This window comes from Pelecanus crispus, chromosome 6 (assembly GCF_030463565.1).
Source record: "Pelecanus crispus isolate bPelCri1 chromosome 6, bPelCri1.pri, whole genome shotgun sequence".
Classification (NCBI taxonomy): domain Eukaryota; kingdom Metazoa; phylum Chordata; class Aves; order Pelecaniformes; family Pelecanidae; genus Pelecanus; species Pelecanus crispus.
The window spans coordinates 72,032,316-72,059,679 of NC_134648.1; the positions used below are offsets into that span (position 1 = coordinate 72,032,316).

The 27,364-nt window shown below is 40.4% G+C and overlaps 2 protein-coding genes across 3 annotated transcripts in view; one reads left to right on the plus strand and one right to left on the minus strand.

Annotated features, from left to right (window-relative positions):
* Positions 1-27,364, plus strand: part of SOS2 (SOS Ras/Rho guanine nucleotide exchange factor 2) — a 56,579-nt gene that overhangs the window by 23,118 nt on the left and 6,097 nt on the right. Inside the window, exons 7-19 of one of the 2 annotated variants that reach the window (XM_075712873.1) lie at positions 2,367-2,477; positions 4,752-4,850; positions 11,379-11,506; positions 11,880-12,535; positions 15,417-15,498; positions 16,185-16,307; positions 19,835-19,938; positions 21,150-21,369; positions 22,347-22,466; positions 23,199-23,361; positions 24,325-24,442; positions 25,077-25,249; positions 26,895-27,011. In XM_075712873.1, the coding sequence (XP_075568988.1) occupies positions 2,367-2,477; positions 4,752-4,850; positions 11,379-11,506; positions 11,880-12,535; positions 15,417-15,498; positions 16,185-16,307; positions 19,835-19,938; positions 21,150-21,369; positions 22,347-22,466; positions 23,199-23,361; positions 24,325-24,442; positions 25,077-25,249; positions 26,895-27,011 (2,214 nt within the window). The remainder of the gene's footprint in view (positions 1-2,366; positions 2,478-4,751; positions 4,851-11,378; positions 11,507-11,879; positions 12,536-15,416; positions 15,499-16,184; positions 16,308-19,834; positions 19,939-21,149; positions 21,370-22,346; positions 22,467-23,198; positions 23,362-24,324; positions 24,443-25,076; positions 25,250-26,894; positions 27,012-27,364) is intronic. The other variant, XM_075712874.1, reaches the window with a different exon arrangement.
* KLHDC2 (kelch domain containing 2) overlaps positions 145-27,364 on the minus strand; it is a 125,639-nt gene continuing 98,419 nt past the window's right edge. Inside the window, exon 14 of the transcript XR_012831145.1 lies at positions 145-157. The gene's annotated coding sequence lies outside the window, so the exon portion shown is untranslated. The remainder of the gene's footprint in view (positions 158-27,364) is intronic.

Here is a 27,364-nt window from a genome sequence, read left to right on the forward strand (position 1 = left end):
TCTTTCTGTGAGTATTTGCAAAAAGGATCATTGAAGAGAGATATGAAAGAGAAGTGTTTATTTGCTTTGCCTGTCTTACTGCCAGGCTTGTTCACTTAGTGTTTCCATTATAAAGGTCCTTCAAATTATTTGGAAGGATAATTAAAAACAAAAAACCCTTCCAAGGTGGAATCTTCCTGCTTTGTTTTTCTGCATCAGTTCTCTGGAAGGTTTAAACATAAATACTGTAGTATTTTTGAGATAAGGAAGTGTGGGGAAAATAAAACAGTTTTTCCTGGCGTCAAGGAAATGCAAAAACTTGACGCCTGACACATACGAGTGGGAGATGGATATTTGTTAATATGCTGGTAAAAAAATTTTGCTTGGTGGTAATTTTTACAAGCCTAACTACTACAGTGCATTTTAATGATTGCCTTAGATAATCTCTTCAGTAATGTTCAGCTAGTGGGAGGAGAACCTCAGAACGGAGGGCAGGGTGTCTTTGTGCCTGGTTTGAAGTGGTCTTCGGAAGGCAGCTAGTAAAATGAGGTTATTATCAGTAGACTGTAAATTTGTTATGCTGGTATTTGCATTTCCGTAGGAGAAGTTTTAGGTATCCACAAAGCAAAAAAAGGTGGAAACCAGTGCACTACAGCAAAAGGGGCTGAAATGTACAACCACCAGTCCAGAACTGGATGCTGCATTAAGATAACTTACACGGGCATCGAGTTAATGCCTCAATATTTCAGTAACTTTTCCAACATTGCAAGTGTAACCCCCGCCCCCTTTTAAAAAAAAAAAAATTAGTCTCTTGGGGAAGAAAGCTAATGCAGTTTGTTTCAGTCTTGTGTTCAAAAAAACAAAACCAAAAACTCGAAACACTGATTAAAGTCTGAGTGAAAGAAACGGAAAACACTTGTAAAGTGCAGTAAAAAGTTTAAAAAGACAGCACCTCTGAATGCAGCTGAACCCACACACCATGGCTGAGTTACTGCTTCTGCAGAGGTTTATGTTCATTTTTTTTTTCTTGGCTAGCATGGCAAAGAGAAACTGTATATGCAGTGTTCTTGTCCCCTGCCTTTAATTTGGATGGTGTAAAATAAGACCCCCGTGTTGTATGTTTGCAGGTAGTGGGCAGGCGTGGAGTAAACAACAAAAAAAAAAATCCACCAGGCTGGAAGTCGGATTCAGATTCTGCTGAAGAAAACCAGCCTGCTCACTTAGAGAGTGTCTAACCATTTTCTCTTCAGCTGCTGCTGCTGAAGTGCCAAACCTTCCCCCCCTTCCATCCCCCCTCCCAGATACAATCTAATGCGAATGGACAGCGATGATTAGAACTTGATGAGGAGAGTTGAGAGTGATGATTACAGTTCGCATGTGAAAAGAGAGTGCATTCTGTGCCTCTCCTCCCCACAAAGAGTTTAATTGCAGCTGCCCCATGAGTAAGGTAGGAAATCCCCTGGACCCTCTGCAAATGGAAGACTTGAGACTTTACCTGAATGTCCAAATGAGCCTTTGCGGTGTTTGGTACTCCCAAACTCCGCAGCCTGTATTCCGACAAGCACTTCTGCATTAAGGTGGAAAGAGGTATGTGCTTATTCTGGGGCATCGTGCCATCAGCACCGGATAACCCGGTGATTCATGAGTGATTCAGCCCAGTGAATCTGCAGAGACTCGGGAACAGCCTGACAGGCTTTGGAGCAGGTGATAAATTATTCCTGCAGAGATTCATGTACAGTCAGGTTTTCCTCCCATCCTGCTGTACTTGATATTACAGAATCGCAGCCAGATACTCCATCCAGGTGCATAATTTTTGCACCTGAAACCCTTGGTGTCATCAGAGGACTTTCCTCTGAGGCTCTTTCAGACTAGCTGCTTTGTCCCAGAGCGAGCTATTTTCCCACTGACATGGCCAGAAAAGCGCTCAGAAGTCCAGTGCTTATGACTGACCATTCTTCTGTGATGTACCCTGAAATGGTGGTGGTACAACAATGCCTCCTTGTGACAGTCTCCAAAGTTCATCTTTACCTGCACTTCTTTCCAAAGTGTCATTCTTCATTGACGGAGAGGAGGGAAATTGCCTTTCTATGTGAAATGTGGGTGGACTGAAAGCAAGAACTTCTCTTGGTTCCCACTGCTTCAGTAAAACAAAGTTGGTGTTAGTGATAAGTATGGTGAGATTGAGGAATGCTGAGAAAATGTTGTGTGCATTTAAAATTTGGAAGTGAAAAAGGGTTGTGGTTTACTGAATATTTGTTTTGCAAAATTGATCTTTTCTTGAAAAGTTCAAGTTGTGTATCAGCTTATTAAAGGAATTAATTCTACCACCTGGGACAGAAATATCTTGCATCCTTCATGTATGTATATAATTCTCTGGTTTTATTTAGGAGCAGGCCTTTGATCCATATGAAACCTTGTCCCAGGATATTCTCTCTCCACAATTTCATGAGCATTTTAATAACTTAATGGCAAAACCTGCTGTTGCTCTCCACTTTCAGGTGAGTGCAAATGAGAAATACTGAATTGCTTTAGTTCTCATATTTCAAAGGTTTGAATTTTGTCAGTAATTCTTTACTTCCTACTGAGGAAGAAATCCTCTAGATTCTGACCTTTCTTCAGTGTAAGATAGTTGGACTCTGCCTCTTCCTGTAAAAACTGGACATAGCTCTGACCCATCCATGAGTCTTTTGCCCTTTTTTTTGTCCTCACATCAGACTCTCTTCCTTGAGAACAGAGAGTGACTTCTCATGCCTGCCACTTCTGTTGCTGTTTTGCCTTTTAATGCCAAACACAGGCCCCCAGGCACAATATTTACATTTTCTTCCTTACATATCGCAGGCCCCCTTGTTCGGCATTAAGGCTGAGACTGGCATTTTTTCTTGAATTATTTCTTCAGTAGGACTATCCAGCAAGATTATCTGTGGGGGGCTTTTTTTGTCTATTTGGTTGGTTGGGGTTTTTTTTCCCCCTTCCTTCCACCAATGTGGCAGGATTTATTAAAGACTACTGTTCAGAAGACTGAGCTTGTGTTCAGAAATGCACTTAGAGAAGCTGCTGAGCAAGTGTTCGATCAGTGGTGCTCCCAGCTAAACCCATTATAGCAGAGTTTAGTTTGTACGTTTTACTGGGGCCCGGGTCTCTGCAAGCTGAGATTCCTCTAAGACACTCCTTCAGGGTGAGCGTTTCCTCTTCAGCTCTGAGCGCTTGGTAAGCTGGATCATCTCACTCTTAAATACTGCTTGGTGAATGACCTCTGGGACTTGGTTTAGTCTACTCTACCCTTGATTGGTTTAGTATGGACTTGGTAGTGTAGGTTACTGGTTGGACTGGATGATCTTAAAGGTCTTTTCCAACCTAAACCATTCTATGATTCTATAAGGCCCTTTACCCCCCTAGCAAATTTAAAGCCCCAAACCGTATTTGAGATTAAATTGGTAATTGAGTAATTTGGCAGTGAATCTGGCCTCCTTTCTGACTCTCATCCCCGTAGAAAGGTTTGGGCTTTCCTAGGGATGTTCCTTCGCACTTCTCCAAGCTGTGGAGTGAAGGCGGAGGTCCACGCTCTGGGCCATGGACATATATGAGCTGTTTCTGACAGCTGCAGAGGGATGCAGCCAGAAGTCTTACATGGGGGGAGAGGTAATTTCCAAAAATGAGATCAGGTAATTGAGTTTCTGTTCAATAGTTATCCTGATAAGGAAGTTGGCAGGGATTTCACTGTCCTTTGGAAAACCTCTCTCCATTTTACAGCCCAAATCATTGTGTTAGTTAACTGCTGGGCATGGGAATTTCTAACTCCATTTTTCAAGTCATGAATTGTGATTCTCAGTTTGAGGGAGGGGAGATACTAATATTAATTTCTTCAGTACTTGATGAGACTTCCATATTTCTGTGGTACATTGGATGTGCGTATTTGGGAGGAGAGGACATTAGAGGGAAGTTGGTGACAAGTTTATTAGATTGTATGGGAGTCCTGGCTGGTCTTTAACATTCCAGTGTTTTCTTTAAATTCTGCAGCAAACTATGGGCCAGGGTAAAACATGTTATTTTGGAAATGGGTATGAGCTTTTTTGAAAATATGTTCAAGCACCTTCTGCATTCTGGGAGGTGGCTGTTGACTGGGAGTAAGGCATGCAGCTTAGCCATAGACAGTGCATTATTTTTAGGTGTTGTCACCTTGAACTAACACTATTAATTGAGTTCTGCAGACAGGGCTGAAATACAAAGGCGCTAGGGATTGCGATATGAGCACCTCTACGTGAATTAAAGGATGCTTACAAAATGACTTGTGGGTAACCTGATCCTGACTTCTTATGTTTGATTTGCTACTTCTGACAAAAATATGGACCATCTGACGGGTTACCCTTTTAAGGAGGCAGATTGTGCCAGCATTTGTTGTGCGGGTTAGGGGTGTTTTCAGAGCTATGGGTTCGCTAGTGAGTATGCATCAAAATCCACCCGCAGCTGTTGATGGAAATGGGTGCTTGCAGTGCCTGGAAGAGGGTGTTTACACGTTCTGTTTGCTTGATGTCAGAGCATTTATGTGTCGTCTCTGAATCTTATAAAGAGTCTTATTAGACAAAAATATTTTTGCATACTTTATTGTCTTCCTTACTACTAGATGTAAGCATAGAGTAATGTAGATCGGAAGGGACACCCCTGGACGTGTCTAGCACAACCATCTTGTTCAAAGCAGTGCTAACTTCAGGGACTTGTCCAGTCCTGTTTTGAGTATTTCAGTGCAAGTAATGCTGTTTATTTTTCCTTTTCAGTCTACTGCTGAAGGGTTTAAAGAAGCTGTACGATACGTTCTCCCACGACTCATGCTTATCCCAGTCTATCATTGTTTGCACTACTTTGAGTTACTGCAGGTAAATGAAGCCACACTCTTGTTTCCTGCTAAAAACATTTCTTAATGTGGAGAATCTGAGCTTTTAAATACGTGATTAGATTTCATTTCCTGCTTCTGAAAATTGAAAGATACAAAAACGTTGATTTGGCACCAGTTAGTATATGTCTGAAAAGTAAAATCATGTAAAAAAAAGGCTTCAAAGCATCTGTTGCTCTGATATGAACATTTTATTAAACAAATACATATTAATATATATAAACAAACATTTTATTAAACAAACTTTTTTTGAACTTGAGATCTAATGTAGTTAAAAATGTAATCTGGAAATCTCATTTCTTCTTTCCTTGAGTTCTGAATTTTTTGTCCATGCAGAAAAAGCTAAGCATAATTCAGATCAGTATTCTCAGTTTCAGGTCACACTCCAGTGGCAGCTCAGCTGATCTTATTTTGGGGGTTGGGGAGGCACTTCCTTTCATCAGAGTCAGAATAATCCATTCTTAATGTTCAACCATTTGTCTTGAGTCCTAAATGGAAGAGATAGAGCAAAAAAAACCCACTTTTTTTTTTCCTAGCATACCACACTTTCTCCATATTGAGAAAGAATGAAAATAAGCACTACTATTTTCTTATTTTCTGTCTTTGAAGAAATGACATTGATGAAATGTCAGGCTTTATGGAATTCTGATTCAGATGATAAAAAGTTATTCCTGTAAGAGGTATTTCAGGGGTCTTACCATACAAGTTGTTTAGGTTGGCATCGAGTCCGTATTTATGAGCAATTCTGCCTGTTGAGGCATTACTGCTTTTAGAACAGCCTCTATTGGTTTGACCACGGATCACTTGCACATATTTTATTCTGATGTGCACTAGCAAGGTGGTTCACATCAGTAGATATTTCCCTTGGGTATAACAGCTAAAAGCCAAAAAGTAACTAAGCACGTATCTTTTTGCTTACAAGCAAATGTTTTTGCTGTGAGTTATGAGAAGAGAGGCCAGCAGTCAGCAGAAATTTAACATCTGAGATTTACAATAATAATTCTTGAATAAGAAAAAATAGTGTTGCTGTAGAAAATGCAGTAACTTGAAAAATACTTAGATCGGAGCTTTTTTTTTTAAGTAGCTGAGGATGTGAATGTGAAAAAAGTTTCTATTTGCCCCATTGTGTTGGGAAAGTTTGTAATGCTTATAAGGGTAAGTGAATTATTAACTAACTGGGATATACTTAAATTAAACAGGTAAAATATCCTGTGGCTACAGCTGACATTTCATTAATAGCAACAGAAATGACACTTTTAACTTCTCAGTGTAAAAAGTGGTACTAGCAGTGTCGTACAGACGTGTTATATGGTCTTCCTTTGTATTTCAAAGGATTTACTTCTCTGAAGGAAGAAAAAACTTTGCAACATAGAACTTACATATGATACAATATAAAGTTGTCTCAACAGAAGCTAAGCCAAAAAATAGCAGTTGTTTGAGGACCACGTCTGTAGTTAGTATCTGGCATGTATTCCCTTTTCTTTCTTTCTTTCTTTCTTTCTTTTTAAGTTCAGTCGTCTTTTCATTACATCTGCTGTGATTTTTCGCATATCCTGATTTAGAGAAGTAAAAATAAGGATGATTTATCTTATCCCATGAACCACACATCTCCAATATATGGATTACCAATATTTTGTAGAAAAGTTTAAATCCCAGTGGTCTCAGTAAATTTTAAGTGTCTAAGCATTTCTGTTGATAGTTTAGAAATAAGTTAACAAAGCTTAACAAACCCCAGCCTTGCTGTGAAGTGAGCACTGATAGCTTTGGAAATACGTCTCTTCCAAAATAGGGTAACTTCCCTTTTCTTTAGGGTCAGTTGCATATGATAATTCTCTGGAACTTCTTAAAATGTTCTTCTTTCACGTTTAAAAGACATAATTGGATTAGTGACCTGTGTTATGCTGAAGGTCAGGCTAATTAATGACCCATTGTGCCTTAAAGCTGGGAAATGGAGTGCATCAGTATGAAATTAAAGAATGAAATCATACGCCGCAGCTTTGGGAGAATCTAAACATTTAACTGATTTTACAAGCTGTGTAGTGTTTGTCCGCTTTTTAGGGAAACATTAACATATATGCCTTATTAAGCAGAGTTTTTTGTGTTTTCAAAGCTTAAGATTAAATGCTTTGCACGCAAACTTGGTAGTTTTTTCTTCAGTGACAGGAAAGGGTGGTTACTATTCATGTCTTAAACCATGGCACAGAGAAGATAATTTGGTTTTGATAGCCTGTCTTAAATCTGGAGTGCTGCAAGAGTTTTCTGTCTCTTGGGAGACTCTGAGTCTGCTCATAAAGCCAGTTAATATTGATAGGATCAGGTTATACATGCACATTCTTAAAATTGCGTCATATCTTTGAAGAATGAAGTCTGGCAGAGTGCAAAGACATTTAGTTGTTTCTTTTATTTGTTTCTGACTTGGATAATTGTCATGGTTTAGCCCCAGGCAGCAGCTCAGCACCACGCAGCCATCGCTCACTGCCCCTGCCCCGATGGGATGGGGGAGAGAATCGGAGGAGTAAGAGTGAGAAACACTCCTGGGGTGAGATAAGAACAGTTTAATAATTGAAATAAAGTAAAGTAAAATAATAATAATAACAATATAATAATAATAGTAATAATAACATACAGAGCAAGTGATGCCCAATGCAATTGCTCCCCACCCGCCGACCGATGCCCAGCCAGTTCCCAGCAGCGATCGCTGCTCCCCGGCCAACCCCCCCAGTTTCTATACTGCCCATGACGCTGTATGGTATGGAATGGCCCTTGGGGCAGTTGGGATCAACCATCCTGGCTGTGCCCCCTCCCAGCTTCTTGTGCCCCTGGCAGAGCAGGGGAAGCTGAAAAGCCCTTGCCTGGTGTCAGCACTGCTCAGCACCAACTAAACCATCAGCGTGTGATCAGCATTGTTCTCATCCTAAACCCAAACCACAGCACTGTGCCTGCTACTAGGAAGAAAATTAACTCTATTCCAGCCGAAACCAGGACAATAATACGGCTGGATGCTGCATGACATATAATATTATATGATATTTTTTTTAACTAGGGAATTTTAGTAGTGAAAATGATGAAATATGACCTTTATCCACAATATACAAGATTTCTGAATAGAATTAGAATGCAGCTGCAGAGGCTGACACTTGGCTGTCTTGAGTCTTTCTGACCTTGTGAGCATAGAGCAGAGCAGAGATCTTAAATATCACTCTAGTGAATAATGATAAATACAGACTGTTTTGTTGTGATCACTTCAGTTGCAGGTTTAAAATTTGAGTTTTATGTTGTATTTTGAAAACATCCTAAATTTACAGCAGTGATTTTTAAAAAGCAGTGGTTTTAGGGATAGAACAAGTATTTATTCAACAGTATTAATATATTAGAAACTGTTGGTACTCCTTCCCTGTTACCATTGCATTTGTCTCTAGGATCATTGGTTGAAAAATACCTAACAAAAATGGAAGTAGAAAAGCAACAGAATACTCAAAATATTTTCATGGCTTCAGTAGGGAGAGAAGCCAGGATTGAGACTGTTGCTCCTAAAGAAAGTTACCCAAAAACCCTACTGAATTGGGAGATAAATAAAATAATGACTTATTTACAGAAGCGCAGGCCTTGATGCTTGCTCTTTTGCAAAATAGCAAAACTAAAATGAGTAAAATTGAAGTGGGAAAAGCTTGAAAATTCTCTCAAGCTGCAGAACTTTTCTCCTTTGCGCAAAAACCTGTTTGTGCAGCCTCTGATGCAGGATCTGCATGGGAGACCCCTCTGCCTCAGCAAGAGGCACAAGGGTTGGATGTCATTTGGAGACCCCCACGTTGAATTTGTTCGGTTTGTGTGCTCTTCGTTAGCAGCCGTATAGAGGTCACCAGGAAATAGCCTTTGAACACCTTGAGTCAGAGGGCAGGCCATGATGTCACTTTAATGTTGATTGCTTGTTCAAGTATTGACGGAAAATGAACTTGGCTGTAGGTTGTTTCGGAATGAACGATGATAGCAAAGGCTGAAGGAAGTCACGCAAAAGAAATAAAACTGTCTTGTAGGGAAAAAAAGTAGCGCTAGTGATCAAAAGTTGTTAGATCTTGCAAACAAGTAACCCAAATATATTCTGATTGTGACATCTTCAATTGATTATCAGAGTATTTGGGTTTAAAACGCTGTGCTTGACACTTCCAAGCACAAACGCCTTAATACTGGCAGCGTAGAGGAGAGCTTAGCGAGTCATCAGACTTTCAAGCTCTGGGTATGTTTTCATAAATGTCTCTCTTGATACCAGAGTTGCAGGAAACATTATTCATTGTACGCAGTGCAGAGAACTCGAGGGGTCATATAATCCACCCAAACCCTGAGCAGGGTGCTGGTGAGATAGATCATTAAAATCCTGCAGGTGAGCAGAGGTCTGTTCAAGTCCAAGAAGGCTTTCCTCTGCTGACTGTAGAGTATGTCCTTCCTTCTCATGTGACTTGCAGGCAGAAGTTTATCTCTGATTCTTGCATGTGACTCGCTATGTTGTTATCAAGCAATCCAAAACGTATGAAATTCCGCCTTTTGATCTGTTCCGCTGTTACCTAATCGTTCACAGCCATTGACCGACAGAGAAACCCCAGTCAGTATTCTGCAGGCTCACCGTGATACAGTTTTTTTTTTTTTAAGTGAACAGCGTCCTTCATTGCTATTTTCTGACAGTTTTCTGTACGATAAATCGAATAGTTAATATTCTCGGTTTATCATCACTGGTATTTTAAATATATCTGGCATAAGCAGGACCCCCTTTTCCCTTTTCTAAAGATTTCCGTATTTTCTCTGCCTAGCAAGCATGTTACGCTTTTTGCATCTGCTGTTTAATCGGAAAGATGCTTGTTAAGACCTGGTGTTTGGAAAAGCAGATGTTAGTCCAGTGATTACAGAGAATGAGATATGCTTCAGGTAATCTGCCTGATCTCCAGGAATCTGTGCATTTAGGTGTAGAAGTGGATTAGATTACTTCCAAATGTGGTTTGTTTGGGTTTTTTTCTTTTTTAATACAACAAAAGCAAAACATGCCATTTGATGTCTGTTAAGTGCCAAAACCAGCTCCCTTAGGAAAGGGGATGCAAGAAATTCTGCTCAGGACATGTGAGGAGAAAGAGTATTTTATCAGGCTCGGTAGCTTTGCCCACCTTTAGGATTTTGCACTTGTCATCTTTTCACACCATTTTTATGTTCTTTGCGTTTCTGTGGCTGATAGTAAGGAAAAGAAGGTTTTCCACAGAGGTAGACATTTTTCCCTTCCCTGTACTGTTCCTCAGCTCATAAACTTCCCAGAAATTTTTGGCCATGAGACTTTCATTTCTCTAATACGCAAGATGGAGGTTGTTTGGGCATGTGAAAAATAAAAATTTTAGTAATTTAAATTACATGAAGAGAGTGGACCAATCTGGTCAAATCCTGTTCTCTCAATTACTTTTAGAGGAAGCTACATATCCTTGCTGAGGGAACATAGTGGGGAAAGGAAAAGAAAAGAAGGCTTCTGCCATGCTGAGTGATTGTAAGTAAGATTTCTCTTAAAGTATGTAGGTAAAACAGAGTTCATCTGAAACTGCGTGGCATATTGTCTTGATTTTGCCAAGCAATCTATTTGCTTGAATTTTCTTTAAAAAAAAAAAATCATATGATCTTTAACATGAAAGGAGTTAAAAAGAAAAAATCTCTTGTATTTATATCAGTAGTATTTTAGGAGTTGATCACCTTAAAGAACCAAAAAGAGGAGCTCTGTGAATAGTCTTTACTCAAAGCGTATTGCTACCAAGTCTATGGAGATGTTATGAAAGCCTGTTGAATGTCCTAATTCAAGAAGTTTCTGCCTAGTGGTAGAGACGGATGTAGTCTTTATAAAAAGGAAATATGCTGAATCTCATTGTCTTTACATTTTGCTATTAGTAGCAAATCTTGAATTTCAGACTTTTTTTTTTTTACTATGTTAGTTTGCACCATGCAAAAGTGACATTTCTCCTTGAAATAGATGAGTTTGCAGAAAATGCAGAATTTAGAATGGTAAGAAGCAAAGAGAGAATCTTGGTCATTCTGTCTTCTAAATTTGCTCTGAAATGTTGAAGTTAATTGACTCATTGAAGGAATATTACACATAGTTATGTAAACCACAATTTAATTCTCAGCTATTTCAAACCTCCAAAGTATCTAACAAAATCAGTTGTGAAACAGGACATTGTTGAAAAGGTAACAGGAAAAAACAGTGTCTGACAATTAGCATTGGCTCTTGGGGGGAAAAAGGGTTGTCTTTCTAAACTCCCTACTGCTCTCTCCTGTTGAGTGTCTACTGACTTTGCCTGAATATCTGACAAATGTTTTTAGTTACATGCATAGCTAGTTTTGAGTGCGCTTCTAGTAATAACTCACTCATTGACTTGAAGTCACTGACTTCGCTGAGTGCTGTAGATAACGCTGTGTAAGAATGTTTGTCAGTCTTCCTACCCTTCTATAAACAGACAAATCTGAAAGAAAGATGTTTATTATGTCACAGCAATTGCAGGAATGCAGTGAAGATGAAGAGGATCGGGAGTGCTTAAAGCAAGCCATCACTGCTCTTCTGAATCTGCAGTGCAGCATGGAGCGCATTTACAGCAAACACTCCCCAAGACGTCGGCCTGGGTAATCCACAAAACTGCCCTGGTTTCCCAAAGTTGGCAGAGGAGGAGATAAATGATCTGGAAGGAACTGTAATTTTTTTCTTGTTAGATAATGCGTATATTTCCTTTTCAAGGCATGTCTTTATGCCAGTTTTCATTGTAAATGGGGTAGCAACCCAAAACCTTCACAGTCCACTTCTATGAGTAATGTCAATATCTTACTCTTTCCCTAGCCAAAGCAGTGCCCGTGGTTTATTTTGAAGAGTAAACTGGGTTAGGGCATATATAGGGCAAAGAAATAATGATATAAACAGTTAATTTAGTGGATTTTTTTGTCTCTTGGGATGGCAAATGTGGAATGTGCCTATCGTGACTTTTTCTTTTATTCATTCAAGGGAGCCAGTCTGTCGCTTCTATAACCGACAAATAAGAAGCAAGCACTTGGCCATCAAGAAAATGAATGAAATCCAGAAAAATATTGATGGCTGGGAAGGCAAAGATATTGGGCAGTGCTGTAATGAATTCATAATGGAAGGTAGCTTGACAAAAATAGGAGCCAAACATGAACGCCACATCTTTCTCTTTGACGGTTTAATGATCAGCTGTAAAACTAATCACGGTCAATCACGGCTTCCTGGTTACAGCAATGCAGAGTACAGACTGAAGGAAAAAATCATCATGAGGAAAATACAGATTATTGATAAAGATGACACATCTGAATACAAACATGCTTTTGAACTGGTGTCTAAAGATGAAAACAGTATACTGTTTGCTGCCAAGTCTGCTGAAGAGAAGAGTAATTGGATGGCCGCTCTGATTTCCCTCCAGTATCGCAGTACTCTGGATAGGATGCTTGATTCAGTATTACTGCAAGAAGAAAATGAACAGCCACTGAGGTTGCCCAGCCCAAACGTGTATCGTTTTGTAGTGGAAGACTCGGAGGATAACATCGTTTTTGAGGACAACTTGCAAAGCAGGAATGGCATTCCTATCATCAAAGGAGGAACAGTTGTGAAATTAATCGAAAGGTTAACGTACCATATGTATGCAGGTATCCTGTACATTTCTTATATATCTGGTTTTTAAGGTCATGCTTGTATGGGTGATGAAAGTAAGCCTTTTATCTTTTGTTTGTGTTTTTGTCTGCATATAGTTAAGTGTAAAGCAAGATTTGCAGGAAAAAAAACCCCATGGTATCTGTTATTAAATCAACTGGCTTTGCTGGCAAAGCTGTAAGAAAACTGTAAGAAAATTTTGGGTATGCAAGGCCTCCCCCCCCTCCCCCCCCCCCCCCCCAAAAAAAAAAAAAAAAGTATGTCAGTGGTCTAATAGAAGCCACTAGTGTGTTTCCTGAGACCATCATGGCTAAAGCAGTGTGACTGTGGAGGAAGAAAAAGGTTGGAGGTTGTATTTATTATACTTCAACCTGCTGCTTTGTGAAGTCCCTCCATAGGAAAGGATGCAAATCACAATTGGCATCCTTCAGACTTTCCTGTGCGGTACGATCTTAAAGCCACAGAAATGAACCCTTGAAGTAGTTACATGAAGTGCTAATGTTGATGAAGATGTTAGATCGTAGGTTTGGGGTGAAAAGCATGCACTGAAAGGGGATACAGTGAAGCTGACAAAAGGATGCTGGTGGAAGTGGTGTGCAATTTTTCTAGAACTTCTCAAATATTAATGGTCTCCTTTGTGCTTTTTACAAAACTGCCTGGTATTGAAGTGAGCCTTTTTTGTAAAACCAAGGCTAGATAGTGTGGAGCTGTGTATTAAAAAAAAAAAAAAAAAAAAAAAATTAAAAATAGCATTTCCCACATTGAAGCTCAGTAATGATGCAACTAGTTGGTATGCAAGTAATCTGTAGTTGTGTTGTCTGTGAGTCCCAAGTCATCCATTTTGAAAATGTAATGGGTTTCGGTGGCTGTAAACTTAGCTCTTCTCCTGAATGAACTGGTGTATTTGAGTATTAGTCTGCTAGCGTAACTTCACTTTTTGTAGCACAAGTACTTGCCACTTGGGCCTTGGGAATCTTGAATGAAAGTGTTGCCTCTTGGGTTTCTGTGCACTTTTTCCAAACAGCGTTTGGAGCCAAGACTAACAAAACCCTCTCCTTCAGCCTCCACAAGGGCATTTCGATGACTAAGAGCATGTGGAGGGACTCTCAGCAGATCTGGGTGATGCTCTTTGTTTGTATTTAAGTCGAGATGTGATTTTTTTTTTTTTAACTGTCAGTTTATTGTAGGTTTGCATTAGTTTCAGATTTGTTTGAAGCAGGCTTTGCTGCAGTGCACAGGCTCTGCATTCGCAGAATGACCTCCGTCATGTCAAAGAAGTCCCCAGTTGATACCAGGATACCATGGGAGGTCGCAGATACAGAGTTAACAAACTCTGAATTTAAATCGCAAGCCGCTATTTGTAGCACGTTGCTTGTATTTTCTGTTTTCTTGAGAATATCATTTACAAAAATAATTTTTTAAATAATATAAAGGAACCTACACAGGCTAGAGAGCACGGTAGCAGCGCCCATTTTAAGAGAACTGCAGATCTTGTGCAGAGCAGAGATACGCCCTGCCTGTTTGGTGGTAAGAGGAAGATTTACTTTTAAAATGTGATAAATAGTACTGAAGAGTGAACGTAGACGTGATGTGGAAACAGAACAGGCCAGCGCAGGACTAGGGTGCAAACTCAGCAGCATTATCCCAGAATGAGAGCACTCTTCCTTTCAGCTTGCAAGCACATTCCTATATATGGATCCCTTAAAAATGTTGAGCAGTGTTCTGCAGGGAATTTAAGCCTTCTTAAAAGCAGTTTGTCTTAATCTTTTGTGGGCTTATTGGAAGAAATTCACTGCCCGCATGCTGAAGACTGCTGGTGTAAGCTACCTGCACCTAATGCTGACAGATTCAAGACTATTTACAGAACAGCAAGAAAAAAGAAACTCCCAACAACCCAAAATCCACAATTCTGAGAGAGCACGTGCACGTGCACTTCTCTAGGCCTGTTTTTTCTGGATTTCAGCATTCATTTGCTCCCAGGCAGCTCTGGAAGCTGCTGCATTGCCACGCAGCAGCAGGGTCGTGCCGCTGTTCCCCTTGTGAGGGGGTCTACTGCAGGGATGTCAGGGTTAGGACCAGATGATGACCCTTCATGGCTCACAGTAAAGTGATTTGTCCATCAGCTCACTTATTTGCGATCTAAGAAACTCTGTACAGGAATGCAAAATTAAAAGAGACTAAAGGAACCATATTTTTCCTTTAACACCTCCAGTATAGCAGAGTGGGCCCAATAAAACGCGTGGTAGCTTGCAGATAGGCACGTCTCATGGTAACACACCTACCGTAGCGGTGAGAAAGAGCAGGAGGGAGGTGTGGTGGCTTGTGGAGATGCAACATCTTGAACTGCTGCAGGTATTTGCTTTGTAAGGCCTCTGCTGCTTGTCGTGTTTTCCCCGCTGGCTGCTCTGCAGAGGGTGGTTGCGTGCAGCAGCTGGGGCAAGGGTGCAGTCCCCGCTGCTGGAGAGCTTTTAAGAACAGGTAAGACAAACATTTTGTTGGGGTGGTATAGGTATTTTTGATGTCAAGAGAGTAGAAAGCCTCGTTCTGCTGTGTTTTCCTTGTCTTTATGAAACCATGGAAGAGCTGCGTATTCAGGGAGTGTAAGCCGTTCTGCATGCCAAAACTGAGAGAGAGTTTTTGAGAGTACGTAGTATGTGCAGTTGACTGCTTTTACAGGGGAAGTGCATCAAAGCACTAAATGGAAAATTCACAAGCAGTATCATTTCTGGTATTTTTCAAATTACAGCGCTTAACTTATAACCTTAGTGTATTTTCTGCACTTTAAACTTTTTCTGTGAATACACGTGTATTTTATTTCTGATATTTTGCAATTGGATAAAAAACCCACTCCATCATTTTCTTATCCTGTGTTTACAGATCCTAATTTTGTACGTACTTTCCTTACCACATACCGCTCGTTTTGCAAGCCCCAGGAACTGCTGAGTTTACTGATTGAAAGGTAAGCAGTGGTCATCCTTTCTGAAGACATTGAAAGGCTTTGTGTTCGTTTACCTGCTCCTTTTCTGCTCGGGTTCTCAGTGCTGTGGCACATGTTTTAGCGAAGCTCATAAACCAGTAACTTTTAAAACGGGATACAGCACTGTGAGCTTTTAACGCAAGCTTCCTTTTCCCAGTTTGTGAAATTAGTTACCTGAATTAAGTATTAGCTAGAGCATTTGCTGTGCCTCAGCTGTGGGGTGGTAATGTTCTGAACTGCTTAACTTGATGTGAGAGCATATTTGAGTACACGTAAGTCTTGATGCAAATAAGAACGGAAATGTTCTAAGCAGTTTGAAAGGCACAGACTCTTAATGTAAACAGCATTTTAATACAGTGTGATAAAGCTGCTCTTAAGCTTTCTTCTAATCTTCACTTAATCAAGCCAGCAGGTAGTTAAAAACCTTATACCCTAGTCTAGACATCTTGTGATGACCAGAGAAGTAGCGAATTACCAGGGCGAGAGCTGGGTGTGTTAGCAGTACACAGCCAGGGGAGGAGGGAATTCCAGGCAAACTGGATGTTAGATGAGTGCTTGAGTTTCACCGCACTGAATTTTTTTTAAATGCAGTTGCTCTTCATGTCCTACGTAAAGGGTTTGTGTTTTATCTTAATTGCCATCTTTTTTTTTGGTACTTTTATTCATAGGTTTGAAATCCCAGAGCCTGAGCCTACTGAAGCAGACAGGCTGGCAATCGAGAAAGGAGAGCAGCCTATCAGCGCAGACCTTAAGCGATTTCGCAAGGAATATGTCCAGCCAGTACAACTCAGGTTTATTTGCTTTTAAACCTCTTCTGTTAAAGCCAGATTTTAGTTCACTGATTATATGGTGATCCTGGAGACAGTAATCTCTTTTGGAGACTGCTGTGCTGTCAAGTAGGGACTTATCACTGTCTGCAAGCAGCCTAATATCCCAAATCATGTTCTGATTAGTCATACTGCTGTTGTTGTTGCAACTGTACTTTGGTTCTGTGCCGCTCACAGCTGTGATCACCACCCACAAGAACGCTGTACGGCCGCTATGTAAAGCGGGTGTGGGTGAGAGATGTACAACTGAAAGTGTTTCTGACTGCGTTTTGAATGGATCCCTTGTTAACAGGCCCTACGAAGATAGTTTCTCTGTTTCCATTTTTTTCAGTCCTGCTGGTATTTTACTCCCTTTCCCAGCCCCACTGATGTATTTGTGTATTTGCACGCAGACAGGGAGACTCTTGTCCGCACTGCACATTGCAACGGGCTGCAGTGAATCTTCAAGGTCTTGCTGACCAAGCTAACTTGGGGAACAATTAAGCATTTCTAGCATGACTGAGGCTAATTGTTTCCCTGATAGGGGATCAAGTCAAGAGGAGACGCAGACCACAACCAATATTTGCTAGAACAACTTTTACTCGTTAAACTGTTTGTATTAGTAGCATCAGGATGTTACTATTAATGGCAGATAACTACGCGCACAGTACCCTCAGTTATTGCCTTGCCACACACAGTCATTCGTAGTTACCTGTTTGGAGCAACGGCAGTTTACTCAAAGTGAAGGGTCATGCTGACATGCCAGTACCTTCAAGGTAGGTGTTCAGAAAGTCACTTAGAAGTCCCATTTTCATCAGATACCTGTGTGCATACCTATGAAAAAAATATAAATATGTATGTAATACTGTAGTGTTCGTCAATATAGAGCTGCCGCCACCTTCTTGGGTGTAGTCCAAGTTACACAACCTCGCTGTAACCTTCATACTTGCGTGTGCTTGTGGCCTTGTAGAGATTTGTCAGGTCCTTGGTGTTCTCAGTTTATCAGCTCCCGTGAGTTCAGCAGGACCACTAGTCTCCAGAGTTATCAGTTCTTGGGAGAGCTTCACACGCTGCCTCTCTCAGTCCATACTTTTCCTGGTTTCAACTTGCTGTTTTCTGGTAACTCTTCCTGCATCCATCTGCACAGGTGCCTATAGAGCCCCTTCATAGAAACCCACACGGAATGGCCTTTTGTGACATAACTGGCTCAAGAGTTTAAATATCGTTGTACTGCTTTTGCTGCTGTTTTTTACAGCCTCCTCTGCTAGCTAGGCTGAAAGTTGCTTGGGAACCTCCTCACAGTGCTCCTTTGCGTGGTGCAAAGGTATCTTCCTGCAGCACTGCTGACTGCCATAGGCGAGCAGGACAAGGGGTTACCAATGAACTGGAACCCGTAGAAAAGCTTGAGGCAGCAATTAGCCATGTTTCTTGCTATTAATTTCCAAAACCAGTTTAGCACTTCTGCCTTCACATGTTGTGTCTGAGCTGTTCGAAACCTGTGCCCCATTCCAAAGTTTCCGGTGTCTTTGGGTTTGGTTTCTGGTTTCTTTCCTTGTTTGAGAGATTAGGATACCTCTTATCGTGACAGCTACTCTTTGCTGTCTAATTTATGCTGTGGTTGGTGAGCTGAGTCCCTTTACAGGTGCCTGCTCAATGGGAGATGTGGTTTAAAGCTGCTATTTAACACACACCCTTCTGTGGCTTATAGTTAATCTTTGAATTTAGGAGATACTACATGTTTCTAGTAGCTTGAAACTCTTAACTGTGTTACAGTTGAAAATAAGTGTCTGAATTTGAGCTGTGAGGTTGATATGCCCAGCATTTTGTAAATTCCAGTTTTGTTAACAGCATTGACCTCTACTTTAGAAAGAGATGAGATTTGGGAAGAAGGTGGAGAAATGTGAAGATACTCCTCCCTCTCTTCCTTCCTTCCTCCCTCCCGTCCTTCCCTCCCTCCCCAGCACTTAATCCCCATCTTGTAGAAAATGCTGTAAACATGCTGTGCAGCGCACAGGCGTGGAAACGGTGATGTCTTTGACTGGATTAAATGCATGTGAGGTCATGAGAAAGAGGAGGTGCTAAGCTGGAAATGCGATCAGCAGAACCTAGCAATCTTTCTTGCTTTTTCAGTGTTCCTACCATGGTATCTCAAAGGCAAAGACTGATTAGATAAGACCCTGTATTACTGTTATTGGGAACTTGTTTCAAAACATCACTCCTTTGACGGTTAGAAGCTGTCATTAATTTCCAGCCTGTTTGATCTGTTGATGATCTGTTTGGGTAGCCATTCTTTCATGGGATAAACCTTATTCTTTAAATTATACGCTATTTACTTCTCCATGTGTTCCCATAGAGCGCCCTTCATTTGACTAAGCTAAACCAGCCAACTTCTCTAGTGCTCTGACTCAGTGGACTGGCAGGTTACAGTCGGTTGTCTGCTCTGTTCCTCTCGGATGCTCTTGCCCCCGCTCTACGGGGCTGAGCCACCGCAAACAGCAGTCTGATACACGGTTAGCACTGGTTTACCGTAATAGCCTGAGCTGCGAAGAGTGGGGGAGCTCAGCAGCGCTCTGCCTTCAGCTGAGCCACCCCTGCAAAGGCGATGGGGCAGGAGCAACCTCGCTGTAACCATCTCCTCTGAGTCTGAGGCCGTGGGCTCTCCATGAAGCCCATCATCCTGTCCGACCTGCTGGATTGGCACAGGGAAAATCTGTTGTACTAGTTGACGTCGGAGATATTTGCTCTCTCTTCAGGTCAGGTGATATGCTGCACCCCGATAAATCAAAGTTTCGAGGTGCGAGCTCAACTTGTTTACCTGAAGAAGAGGCAAAACGGTTTTTTATTTGGATACATTGAAGAGTAGAAGGCAGAAGAGCAGTTGTAGTTCACTTTTAGAGGCTTGTTTATTAGTGGTCTGTTAAAGAAAGCGTAGAGAAAAATCAAGAGAAAGTTTAGTGTTATCCTTAAAGGTACTGGCAGGTTACAAGTACTGGATCTAGTACGGCCATTTGTGTAATTAAAGAGTTGTAGAAGTAGGGCAGTGTGCTTGCAACAACTTCTAAGCTGAAACTTGTGTATAGAAAAGAAACAATTCAAAATGTGTTTCTTACCAAATGGGAGATCCTAATTAGCTTTAGGTTTTTTTTTAAAAAAAAAAATCAGAAAATTAAATTAGAAATACCAGTTTTACCTGATTTTGGTAAGTTTTTTCTCTTCTGAAACCACCTCAACACTAGCATTCTTTATATAAGATTTTAAAAAAACTCACCAAACTATATGTATGCTAAGACTGGACAATTAGGTTTTAAATACCTGGGGACTTCTGTGGTCATTGGTGCCATGCTTAGTCTTTGTTCTGCCCCTTTGTCCATATGTATTTTGATAGTTGTCAACTACATGAATCTGTAACTTAGCTTTTGTAGAATTGTGTTTCATTCATGTTTACACGGGATGAGCTTTGGAAGTCCTTATAAACAAACATAATATTTTATTTTTTTTCTTTCCTTCCTCAGAATATTAAATGTTTTTCGTCACTGGGTAGAGCACCATTTTTACGATTTTGAAAGAGATCTGGAGTTACTAGAGAGATTGGAGACGTTTATTTCCAGTGTAAGAGGTACGGTAATTGGTGGTCGTCTTGTTGTTCCACGTTTTGGTACAACCCGCTGGTCTAATCCTGACAGGTTTCAGGCATGAGAATATCTTTACATGCATGAGTAATTTTAATGCCTTTAATTGAGCTGTTTATGAGACTCTCCTTTACATGAGCAAGCTTTGGGCTGGAGCCTAAACAGCTACCAAAAATTACTTCAAGCATTATGATATTTACCTTAAGTGTATTTACTTCTGGGCAGTAATGTTCATCCTTGCCTGACTCTGTAATTCAGACTGTCACCTTCCTGCTCCCTGTGTTGTATTCATAGAGAATTCCTTCCCTGTTGGTTATTGAGACTAGTTTTTTTCCCCCTCTTGTTCTTTTCCCATTTATTGAAAGTTCCAGCTGAAAATCATTATCCTTTTAGGAGAGGATACTTGACCCATTTGGTATTGCTCCCTCTGGAGCAAGCAGATTTTTTTGGCAGGCTATGTGGAGGGCAACAGTGTTGGCATGTCAACTTTAATCATTATCCTGGCCATTCTAGACTTTACTTTTCAGATTGCACGACCTTACATTGGGTAATATAATTCTGAGACAAACTTAGAGAACGGTAGTTTATCTTTTGCAGAGGTCTCCATGCTAACCGTTGCTGACCAGAGAGGAATAATTCAGTTTTGGTTAGTCTCTTAGAAGGTATTTGTCTTGAACTGCTGAAGGTACTTCCCGTCTTGTCCACTATTTTGTGTACTGTAAATGTTGGACTGATACTGTAAACATCTATTTCTATCGTCTTTTTGTTCTGCAGTGCACTAGTACAGCATGTTGCAAAGATCTCACTTGAAGCTTGTTGTTTACTTTTTTTAGTTCCTCCCCTCTAAGTAAGTGAAGCCAGCAGTCAAAGTGGAGATGGTTGCAGCTGAGGGGAAAAAGTAAAATACAACGTATACAGGGTGACTTTTTTCCACTCAAAAACTTGTCAGTAAATGTGGTTAAACACAACTGGGCACCCAAGAATTCGTTCACATGTGTCTGTATTTGCCAACCGATACAGGTGCAAGAACCCCTAAGAAAAAAAAATAGGGAACTACAAACCTAATTAATTTCCGTGCAGAAATGCAGAATTTTGCGCGCATGTACAAATTTTGGGGGGGATTGGTTTTATTAAATTATCAAAAGTCAGTTAAGATGGTATTAAAAAAGGGGGGGGGGGTATCGTTTCTGTTTTGCAGGAAAATCCATGAAGAAGTGGGTGGAATCAATTGCTAAAATCATCAAGAGAAAGAAAGCTCAAGCAAATGGAATTAGTCACAACATCACCTTTGAGAGCCCACCTCCCCCCATTGAGTGGCACATTTGGCGTGTTGGGCACAGCGAAACGCTGGACCTCATGACCCTGCATCCTATAGAAATTGCTCGACAGCTGACGCTTCTTGAGTCTGACCTTTATAGGTAGGGATTGAACTAATACGTGTGTCTCATTATTTGAGCAAGAAAGAGTCATAATTCATAGAATCAAGTCAAAAGTATGTCCCCTTGACCTTCAGAGTTTACGGAAAGAGGTTTTCTTGCCATCTGTTTGATATCAAAATATGCAAGGCAAAAAAAAAAGGGTTTTCTATCTCCGTATCAGGCTCTGGCAACATAAATAAGTATAGGAAGGACACTGAAATATTGCAAGTAGATAATACTAACTTGTATTGTCTCCTTGTTAAAAGCAAACTTAGTGTTATACTAATAAGAAATGCTTGTTGCATCATAAAAAGAGAACACGATTGTCTCTGCTCCTTTCCTTTATAGCTGCACAGCAAAGGCCCGGGTGTTACACGCATATAACCATAGCGCTGGTACGCCAAGGGCCTCTGATCTCATTCTGAAGAGATTTTTTTTGGTCTGGTACCATAAGTACTCTACTGTGTCCTAGCTCTGTTGTTACCTGTGATAAATAGAGCTAGCCTTGATGCGAGAGCTAGGTTTTGCTGGGTAGAAGTTCTTTAAGGTCTTGCAAAACTCAAAAGATGAAGCATCGTTTCCTGCTTCGGTGACAGCAGGCTTTCTATTGAAATAGGCCACTTTTCCAGCAGGTTGCTCGAAGAACTTCACCTTCCTATTTTAAAAAAACATTGTGACTGTCTTTGAGATGGTTTCTTATGCTTTCAGGAAATTAAACTTACTCCTTTGCAATTTTCTTATCTGAAAATGCTTATTCAAAAATGCCAATTTAATTAAGATAAAAATGTGTTTCCTTCTGTAGTCAAATACTCGTCAAAAAGTTATGTTAAGTAACTTTTGCAGTAGATTAGATTGGATTACATTTGTGAAATATCAAGTTGTGATTAAGGGAAGAAATAATCTTTTAATGCAAGTACAGAACATACAATTATTATTTATAGTGAGCATTCTTCTGCATCTTGCTTTGTCATTATCAGGGCCGTACAGCCTTCTGAGCTCGTTGGTAGTGTTTGGACTAAAGAAGATAAGGAAATTAACTCCCCAAATCTATTGAAAATGATTCGTCATACTACAAATCTTACTCTTTGGTTTGAAAAGTAAGTACAGGTGGCGATAGTGTAGTGGCGTTAACTCGTACTGAAATTCGGAGAGAAACATTTTTCTGCTCTTTGAGTTCTGTTGCCTTGACTCTTGACATGGCTGTAGGGTATTACAGTAATTTCAGGTTTTAGTTCAAGGGTGCATGCCATGCCAATTGCATATGCTCCCTCCTCCTGAGACTAGAAGATTTTTTTTCCAGTTGTGTCCACATGGTCACCATGGGTCCTACTTACATTTCTACAATATGTCAAAAGGAGTTGCAGGCAGTGCAGGACTCGGCACCGCTTTTCTACATCTCTGATGAAAGCACTGTTGTGTCTGTCCCCTTCTCTTGGTCTCTCTCCCTTCTCATGTGAGGTGATTAAGTACTTCTGAGGAAGCGGCCAATGCTGCAGTGAGAAGGGCGTAGCAGTTTGTATGTGTATACCTAACCTAGCGAGTTTAAAATGCCACTGTAGATAGTGGCATGAGTCTCGCCCTACTTATCCTGGATCTTGATTGGGGTTTGCTTTATTATTTTACAGGATATGCCAAACCCTTTCTTGGCTTTCCAACTTGAACATATGTAAGATGTGATTACATAAATTTGTACTTGAGATTCTTGAGACAGAGCCAAAATGTGCATATTGGATGTACTGTACAGTTTTGCTCGGAAATTTTTGATTTAGTAGCTAGCAAAATGTCAGGTTTTATTTATCAGTGTTTCTCAAATTATGTCTTTTGATTAGATGCATCGTGGAAACCGAGAACTTTGAAGAGCGAGTGGCTGTGCTGAGTAGGATTATAGAAATCCTGCAGGTTTTTCAAGACCTCAATAATTTCAACGGTGTTTTGGAGATTGTCAGTGCAGTGAACTCTGTGTCAGTGTACAGACTAGATCACACGTTTGAGGTAAGTTTTGGGCGTTGCTCTTGGGGGAAGAAAAAAAAAAAAACAACAACTAACCAGAATCCAGAAGTGTATCACACATACGTCTGAAGTGAAATCTATAGTATCCATATCGCACTTGTTTTCATGGAAGAAAACAAGTGTGAAATGTTCAAAGTTATTTATGAGAAAACATACAAGATGGGCTGGTTGTCTCAAAGGGTTTGCAATGGGAAGTGGAGCTTTTCAGCAGATGTTTTCTCACGTGTATTCAGCCCGAAAAGGGGAAATGGCGTGGCCATTCAATTGTTGTTCGTTAACCTATCTGAAATGAACCTGTTGCTTCAGTCCAGCGTTTTATCGGTATGAAAGAGGAGGATCCCAGGGCTGAGAACCTTGGACTGGAACACTTTAACAGCAGCATTTCCTACCAAGACGCGGGGGTAGAAGGGCATGGGGAGGGGATAGCTAAAACTCGGATTTCAGTTGATCCCAAGAATTCTCTTGGATGAGAGAGACTCAGAAAATTCAGAGTGTCAGGGGCAGAAAAAAATAGCTGCTGAAACGGTTTAGATGGACAGTAGGAAGAGAGGCTACTACACAAGTAGTGATTCCGTGTTTCACTTGCCAAGGAAAAGAAATGCCTAGGATTTGGCACCAAAGCCCCCCTTGACTCAGAAGAAGAAGCATTAATAAAATGTTTTGAGTTTTGTATGGCTTTGATAGGCAGTATGAGGCCTTTAAGATAAATGCAAAATTAAATGTTTAATTTTTACTAAGTTTAAAGACCAGGATTATGCTTGTAAGTTGATAGACAAAATAATAGCCTGTTTACAGTAGCCTCATGATTCACATGACTAAATCTTTCAGATCTGAATTTCAGTTCCTAAGTTTTGCTAAGAGTGCTAGGGAATTGCCTTGTTTTTGCTAACCATACTGTTGAGAAGATTTGCATCCCTATTTTTTTTTTTTTCTTTGACAAATTAGGCACTACAGGAAAGAAAAAAAAGAGTTTTGGATGAAGCAGTGGAATTAAGTCAAGATCATTTTAAAAAGTATCTAGCTAAGCTCAAGTCAATCAATCCACCCTGCGTGCCTTTCTTTGGTAAGTAACACCAAGGCAGGCTAACACCATGTGTATTGTCAGGCTTGACTTTGATGCAGATGTGTTACTATTGCTTAAAGCGTTCAGGGTTGTGTTTAGCTCTAAAAAAATCTGTAATATAATGTGTGACTTTTGACTTCCTAGGCTTGTAATGCTTTTAGGCTTCATAGAATGGTTTGGGTTGGAAGGGACCTTAAAGATCATCTCATTCCAACCTCCCTGCCTTGGGCAGGGGTGCTTCCCACTAGACCAGGTGAAAGACTTAGTGTCTTCTGTATAAAATCTATTTTTCTAGTTTAGTATACAGATTACTGGTATTATAGTGGTATGAATATTACCTCACCTTGTTTGACACTGCCTCCACCTTGGTGATCTGTTTATGGCGATGACCCGAAGATGGTTTTTTTTCTAAACTCAGGATCTCCTGTCAAGGAGATATAAAGCATCTTATTCCAATAACATATTGTTTCCTGTGTAAAAGGCAGACCTGATTCATTCTTGCCAGCTAATAAACTGTTGGAGCGTTAAAGGGAATGGTCTGCCTATGCTCAGACTCTTATATCATTCATTAGAACAAATGAAATCAGCTCCTGGAATGAAAATGAAATTAAAAAAATGCTTCTCTTTTTATCAGGAATATACCTAACAAATATTTTGAAGACAGAAGAAGGGAATCCTGACTTCCTTAAAAGACAAGGGAAAGAATTAATTAACTTCAGTAAGAGGAGGAAAGTGGCTGAAATTACAGGAGAAATTCAGCAGTATCAAAACCAGCCTTACTGCTTGCGGATAGAGCCAGAAATTCGGGTAATCAAACATTGAATGTCTGTTTTGGGGATAGGAGAGGGAAAAGAATGTACGCAACAAAAAATTGCCAAATAATCTTCTAGTACTAGACTTAATCTTGCCTGAACAGTGACCATCAGAAGAGGGGGGAACAGTGGCTGGTAGCAACAAAGTGCCACTGCAGAGGACTAGCCAGAAGTGGGGATTTGCTTCCTTGGATTCCATGTTCTGGGTCTTGTGCATCCCCTTATTGTTCTGCAGCCTGGTATCAGAGGGATTTTTTAGCAACATAACAGAATGAATAAGACATACTGACTAAACAGCAGAACTTTTTAGAGAAAAATCGGTTGCTTTTAACCTAAAATGCTCTGTACATGCCTAGTGCATTTAGTCCTTCAGACATTCTGTAATAACACCTCGGACCAAAGTCTGCGGACCCCACTGGCAGTCAGAGGGCGTGTAGTTCAGCACAAATACCAACGGCTGTTCAGCGCGGCAGAAGCTGAGCAAATGTGGGCACGCACCAGCGTCAGCCCGCATTATCTTTAGAAATGGAGGATGCTCGAGTGGTTACGTACCTAAGACAAAGATTAGTGAATCCCAGATAATTTAAAGGAAGATCCTGAAAGAACAATGAGCCAGGTAAAGGTAGGTGGGTGGTTTTTATATGGAGGTAATAATGATGGAAAAGAATAGTTCTAAGTACCCAGCCATGCTTCCTGAGTGCACGGTAATTGTAGCCTTTCTGAAAAACAGCAGTGTGGACAGCTCTCAATCTCAGCTCGTGAACAGCAGCAGGTGGGAAGCAACAAAGAAGTTGGTTACATGAAGAATTAAATGGGCGGTAATACTGCTGCTTAAAATGGTATTTGCATTATGTGTTTAATTGCTGTGGACACGTCTGGGAAAGGTTTAGGAGATTTACGGTATTCTTACGCCAAGAAGTACATTAAGTTCAAGGGATGGCAGTATTTGTGCTGAAAAAAAAGAACGAATGGAAAATGCTGTAGCTCACCAGCGACTCCGGCTGCAGCAGGAGCAGCTGATGCAGGACTGTCGGGCGTTGAGGCAGCTTCGTCCCGCGCCATGCCCTTGGTGCCAGTCCTGTCCCAGCCGTGCCTTCCCTCCAGTCCTTGTGCCCTCGCGCCGTGCGCTGTCCCTGCCTCTGACCTTCCTGCTTTTGTCCTCTGTCCCTTCCTGGTCTTTGTAGTTAACCGATAAAACACCTCTAGGAAATGGCACTAGCAGAACTTTTGCTTTCACTACTGTATCATCTGTATTCTGCTCCCTCCCAGGTCTGTGACCTTGGCTTCTTAAGGCAAGCGTATGCTGTTGCGCGGCCTTCAGCGCTGCTGTGCGGTGCATGATTCAGTAGTCAAAAGTATCAGCAAACAATTCACAGAAGACTTCATTTACCGTGTCCAGTTACTTGAAGCAAGGTCATCTTTCATGTCGGGAAACTTACGGTGCCCTTGATTATTTCTTGCATTGGATTGTTTTGTATTTATTTCAGGGAATGTTTTACTCTCTTTTTCCTGGAAATAAGCTTCAGAATAGTGAAAAGCTAGATTTTTTTTTTTTTTTAAATCAGTGAATTACAAGCATGTCAATGAAATTCTGTGTATGTGCTTAGTTTTTAAATATTATCGATGCTTGTTTCATTTAGAAATTCTTTGAAAATCTCAATCCTATGGGGAAGATACCAGAAAAAGAGTTTACAGATTATCTGTTCAACAAGTCATTAGAAATTGAACCTCGAAACTGCAAGCAACCACCTAGATTTGTAAGTCTCGTCCTGCAAATTAAATAGCTAAAATCCACTAGTCGCTATGAAAAAAAGCATAAGTAGTTAACTCAATAAGCCATATATATTTTCCTCAGAATTCTGTATCATGAGATGATTTTAAAATATTTTTATTTCAGGCATCTGCTGCTACTAAAACATACCACCTTTGGCTTATTTTAGAATGAACATTTTTTTTTTTCCCCCAAAACCTAAAATACTACAGTTTAAATTTGGGTTTCTTAGCATATAGTCATTTGATAGAATATGTAATAACATTTAACATTTTTTATTTCACAGTATCAAAAGTCTTGTAAAATATTAATTGAAATATGGATCCGATACATAATTAG